Source organism: Oncorhynchus masou, chromosome 27 (assembly GCF_036934945.1).
Source record: "Oncorhynchus masou masou isolate Uvic2021 chromosome 27, UVic_Omas_1.1, whole genome shotgun sequence".
NCBI lineage: Eukaryota > Metazoa > Chordata > Actinopteri > Salmoniformes > Salmonidae > Oncorhynchus > Oncorhynchus masou.
The window spans coordinates 20,473,021-20,479,128 of NC_088238.1; the positions used below are offsets into that span (position 1 = coordinate 20,473,021).

A 6,108-nucleotide genomic window follows, 5' to 3' on the forward strand; every position below is an offset into this window, starting at 1 on the left:
CAATAAACAAATATAAGGATTTTTAAATGTATTTTATTTACATAACAACTATAACAACATTTACTTAAAATATTTTTCTACTGTCTGAATGCTAAGAAAACGTGTACAAATAAATGCATGTAATTTTCACCTTGAATATTTAAAACCACAGGGGGGAGATGTGCTCAGACTTGATCATGTGCATCTGTCTACGTGCTTTACAACTCATATCGTGCTTTACAACTCATATCACCTCTAGTCGGCTAGGAGTCTACTTCAGACAGACGGTGCTCACAAGCACCTTGGAACTCTGTCAGTAACAGGTGAGACAGACAGCATCTATTGACTTGTTGCCTTATAGGATAGCCCTACACAGATGAAGGATTTACTATACACAGTAAGAATTGATACCGAATGGAATTTGAAAAACAAAATGAAGTTTGGATTGATTCAGATTATGAGGAAGAGGAAACAGGTGAGTTTCTCTCTATTTCTTGTTCTGGATCAGTGTTTCTATGGTTTCTGATGAAGGTAATTCTTTCCTCCTATCCTAGCAAGGTTATTCCCCTCAGGAATTTAAAGGAAATTCCAAATAGAGAATTTAAGCTTGTCTTTACTATCAGGTTTATTTATTTATGGGAAATTCATTTCCCAAGCTTCCTGGATTGAAATACTGTATGAGGACCTTAATTCTCAAAAGGAGTTAAGAACGACCCAGTTATCCACTATAAGAAGTATAAGGCCCTCATCCTGACACCTCTCTCCCAGGTGATTCCTCTGATTGGCTGCATGGCATTGTCTACTGCTGGAGCCATCTTTGCCTCCCTCTACTTCCTATTTACAAAGAATGATGTCATGTGAGATTTAATGTATACTATTTCATATGGATTATATTTGTTTGTCTTGCATTTGTTTTGTTTCTAGTAATGTGAACTAGAAGTACTAACCTGACATTTTAAAAAACTTTTCTCTAAAGTGAATTTGGTTATCAGTCTCTGACAGGTCTGCCGTTTTTTTACTTTCTCATTTGATAAAAGACAAACCCTGACATAGCAGGCAGGGATATATTCTGTTTTAATAATTTTTCTTGAACTTTCTTTCAGTTTAAATAAAAGTAGAATCCCTGAACCCTGGGAGGGAGTGGACCCATCTAAACCACAGAAGGTGATTTATAACATTATAAGCACTATTTCTATGTCTATTTCTGTCCTCTCTACGTTGGCGTTGGCATCAGTAGCCATTTGTGTCAGTGGTTCCTTCTCTGTTCTGCTTAGTCACACAAACAGAGCAGCATTGCCAAGTATAACTATAACTCACTCATCGTGGGCAGGATGAATCTATCCCATTTTAACTGTCATCTAAACGTAATTTAAACTGTAATCTACACGTCTGTATTCATGGGTTATTCTCTGCATGGGCACCTATTGGTGAAGGAGGCAGGCGCCAGTAGTGTTACATGATGGGTGATTGATTGACTGTGGATGTAGTGAGAAGCTAGCAGTGTTGGGGAAGCTACTCTGAAAATAAAATTTACCAAGCTACCAATTACTTCACACTGAAAGAAGTTAAGCTACTCTAAAGCTACCCCTGTGAAAAATATAGTTTACTTAACTCAAGCTGCGTTGATTAACTACTTCATGACTACATAACTACATCGTAACTACTTCATGAAAAATTATCATATGTAAATCTGAATTATAGGTAGGTAATTTAGCTTATTAAACACAAAAATTATGTTTCAAGTGAGAATTAGGTAAGTCTTATTCTGAAAAGGAAAGGAAATGATTATTTCACCCATATTTAATTTTCTTTCTGCAAAAGAAGTAGTGTGTAGCTCCAGAAGTTAGCTACAGCACTACATGGTAAAGAAGTAGTGTGTAGCTCCAGAAGTTAGCTACAGCACTACATGGTAAAGAAGTAGTGTGTGGTAAAGAAGTAGTGTGTAGTTCCAGTAGTTAGCTACAGCACTACATGGTAAAGAAGTGTGTAGTTCCATGGTACAGCAAATGGAAGTAGTGTGTAGTTCCAGTAGTTAGCTACAGCACTACATGGTAAAGAAGTAGTGTGTAGTTCCAGTAGTTAGCTACAGCACTACATGGTAAAGAAGTAGTGTGTAGTTCCAGTAGTTAGCTACATGGTAAAGAAGTAGTGTGTAGTTCCAGTAGTTAGCTACACCACTACATGGTAAAGAAGTATTGTGTAGTGTAGTTCCATAGTAGTTAGCTACAGCACTACATGGTAAAGAAGTAGTGTGTAGTTCCAGTAGTTAGCTACAGCACTACATGGTAAAGAAGTAGTGTGTAGCTCCAGTAGTTAGCTACAGCACTACATGGTAAAGAAGTAGTGTGTAGTTCCAGTAGTTAGCTACAGCACTACATGGTAAAGAAGTAGTGTGTAGTTCCAGTAGTTAGCTACATGGTAAAGAAGTAGTGTGTAGTTCCAGTAGTTAGCTACATGGTAAAGAAGTAGTGTGTAGTTCCAGTAGTTAGCTACACCACTACATGGTAAAGAAGTATTGTGTCGTTATAGTAGTTAGCTACACCACTACATGGTAAAGAAGTAGTGTGTAGCTCCAGAAGTTAGCTCCACCGCTACATGGTAAAGAAGTATTGTGTAGTTATAGTAGTTAGCCACACCACTACATGGTAAAGAAGTATTGTGTAGTTATAGTAGTTAGCTACAGCACTACATGGTAAACAAGTAGTGTGTAGTTCCAGTAGTTAGCTACAGCATTACATGGTAAAGAAGTAGTGTGTGGTTCCAGTACTCAGCTACACCACTACATGGTAAAGAAGTAGTGTGTAGTTCCAGTAGTTAGCTACAGCACTACATGGTAAAAAAGTAGTGTGTAGTTCCAATAGTTAGCTGCAGCATTACATGGTAAAGAAGTATTGTGTAGTTCCAGTAGTCAGCTACATCACTACATGGTAAAACAGTTGCTATCTACTTAATAAAAAAATCTAAATAGACAAAGTACATGTAGTTCAGTTCTCCCCAACACTGGAAGCTAACAGGGTTGGTATCAATTCAATTTCAATTCAGTCAATTCAGCAAACTGACATTCTAATCAAGCAATGAGGAAAAATGTCACTTTGCATTGTGCATTGACCAAATGTAAATGGAATTGACCCCAACCCTGGTGAGTATTTGTAGTAAAATATGATCAGTAGTGGTGCTTGTTGTTGTAAATGTTGCTGTTGTGTAAGTGACTGTGTTGTTCCTATTCTGAAGCTGGCCACTATCAACCAGAAGTGGAGGCCGATTGAAGAACTGGAACAGGTGAAGAGCATGACCAAGTGATCTCGCACGTGCGGGCTCTCTCTCTCTCTTTCTCTCTCTCTCTCTCTTTCTCTCTCTCTCTCTCTCCACCACTCCCTTTCCCTTTCCCCTCCCCCTCCATCCTGATTGGGAGCCCACCAAGTTGCCTGCCTCCCCTTCCATCAGTCGAGCGGAATCATTTCGACACAAACTAAATTCTCTAATACTGCACAATAGCTGACTATAAGTGTGACCAAAGCTATTTGTTTGTGAAACATAATGTATGTGTGAGGGTGAAATAAGTGGGCATGGGCATGGCTTGTGTTATTAATGATTCATGAGGAGTGTGTGCCTGTGTGATCCAATCTAAAGCAATGGCTGTAGGATGACAATGCCACCATCAGAAAAATTGCTTTAAAAAAGGTGGTCTTTCCAGCTAAATATATTGTACTATAATAATGCACTGATAGTTCCTTCAGAAAGTATTCATACCCCTTGACTTAAGCAACATTTTGTTGTCTTACAGCCTGAATTAAAAATGTAAATGAATAACTTCACCATGCCCAAACAGGTATTCAATGTCTGCGTTTTTCATTTTTACCCATCTATGTCCTTATTTGCGAGGCTTTGAAAAACCTCCCTGGTCTTTGAGGTTGTATCTATTTTTGAAATTCAGTGCTTGGGACCCAGATAATTGTATGTGTAGGGTACAGAAAATCATGTTTAACAATATTATTGCACACAGTGAGTCCATGCAACTTATTATGTGAATTGTTTAGCAAATTTCAGCTTTTCATGTTTTATCATTTGTAAAAATTTCATACAACAAAATTCCACTTTAAAATGATATGTGTGTAGGCCAGTGACAAAAAATATATACTCTTGATACATTTTAAATTCAGCCTGTAACACAACAAAATGTGGAGAAAGTTAAGGGGTGTGAATACCTTCTGAAGGCACTGTATTATCTCATTATAAAATCATTGTTTAAAACAACTATGACCAATGATCTGATCTATGACCCCTAAAATGCCGATACTGCACTCTGCCTTTGTATGACCTTCAACAACTAAACTCATCAAAAAAGAAACTTCATCTCACTATTCAACTGCGTTTATTTTCAGCAAACTTGACATGTGTAAATATTTGTATGAACACAGCAAGATTCAACAACTCAGACATAAACTGAACAAGTTCCACAGACAGAAATTCAACAATGTGTCCATAAACAAGGGGGGGGTCAGAATCAAAAGTAATAGTCTGTGTCTGGTGCATTAAGTACTACAGTGCACCTCCTCTTCATGGACTGCACAAGATTTGCTAGTTCTTGCTGTGACATGTTACCCCACTTTTCCACCAAGGCACCTGCAAGTTCCCGGACATTTCTGGGGGGAATGGCCCTAACCCTCACCCTCCGATCCAACAGGTCCCAGACGTGAGATCCAGGCTCTTCGCTGGCCATGGCAGAACACTGACATTCCTGTCTTGCAGGAAATCACGCACAGAACGAGCAGTATGGCTGGTGGCATTGTCATGCTCAAATCAAATCAAATTTTATTTTCTGGAGGGTCATGTCAGGATGAGCCTGCAGGAAGGGTAACACATGAGGGAGGAGGATGTCTTCCCTGTAACACACAGCATTGAGATTGCCTGCAATGACAACAAGCTCAGTCCGATGATGCTGTGACACACCGCCCCAGACCATGACAGACCCTCCACCTCCAAATCAATCCCACTCCAGAGTACAGGCCTCGGTGTAACACTCATTCCTTCGACGATAAACGTGAATCCGACCGTCACCCCTGGTGAGACATAACCTCGACTCGTCAGTGAAGAGCACTTTTTGACAGTCCTGTCCGGTCTAGCGACGGTGGGTTTGTGCAACGTTGTTGCCGGTGACCTGCCTTACAACAGGCCTACAAGCCCTCAGTCCAGCCTCTCTCAGCCTATTGTGGACAGTCTGAGCAATGATGGAGGGATTGTTCGTTCCTGGTGTAACTCGGGCAGTTGTTGTTGCCATCCTGTACCTGTTCTGCAGGTGTGATGTTTCGGATGTACGATCCTGTGCAGGTGTTGTTACACGTGGTCTGCCACTGCGAGGACGATCAGCTGTCCGTCCTGTCTCCTTGTAGCGCTATCTTAGGCGTCTCACAGTACGGACACTGCAATTTATTGCCTTGGCCACATCTGCAGTCCTCAGTCCCCGAGTGTCCTAAGTTTTCATAACTGTGACCTTAATTGCCTACCATCTGTAAGCTGTTAGTGTCTTAACAACCGTTCCACAGGTGCATGTTCATTCATTGTTTATGGTTCATTGAACAAGCATGGGAAACAGTGTTTAAACCCTTTACAATGAAGATCTGTGAAGTTATTTTGGATTTTTATGAATTATCTTTGAAAGTGCAGGGTCCTGAAAAGGGGACGTTTCTTTTTTTGCTGAGTTTATATTAGTAATGCAAAAGCAAAGTGCACTATCTAAAATCTAAATGTGTTTATCCAACTTTCTCGGCTTTCTCATAGTGTGTGTGTGTGTAAGGGCGTCATGATTGGGATAACCTAAACTCAGGGCCCGATAGAATATCAAGGCAAACCACAGTAACTTCAGTGAAAACATGGTAGAACAAAGCCAGAGTGCATTTAGTTACTTCATTTACTGCTTTTTGCCTTGGTTTTTACTTGGATTTTGTAGTTACAGCAAATTTGACACAAGATAAACCGATACTACAAAGCCTGATTTCAATTTTAACTCAATTTTGACCAAACGTGTAGTTACTGCTCTTTTCAATTGTAATGTTTTTTTGTCCATTGTGTATTTCCGTTTGCGGAATGTTTAGATAAAGCCTTGAATAAAAGAAAAAGGGACACCTAGCA

At 39.7% G+C, this 6,108-nt stretch overlaps 1 protein-coding gene across 1 annotated transcript; it reads left to right on the forward strand.

Moving 5' to 3' along the window:
* Nucleotides 1–231: 231 nt before the first annotated feature.
* On the forward strand, nt 232–6,108 carry LOC135515752 (normal mucosa of esophagus-specific gene 1 protein-like). Its single transcript, XM_064939461.1, has 4 exons — nt 232–454; nt 748–836; nt 1,083–1,143; nt 3,211–6,108. Exons 1-4 carry the CDS (start codon nt 356–358, stop codon nt 3,277–3,279), a joined length of 318 nt encoding a protein of 105 aa, XP_064795533.1. The 5' UTR covers nt 232–355; the 3' UTR covers nt 3,280–6,108.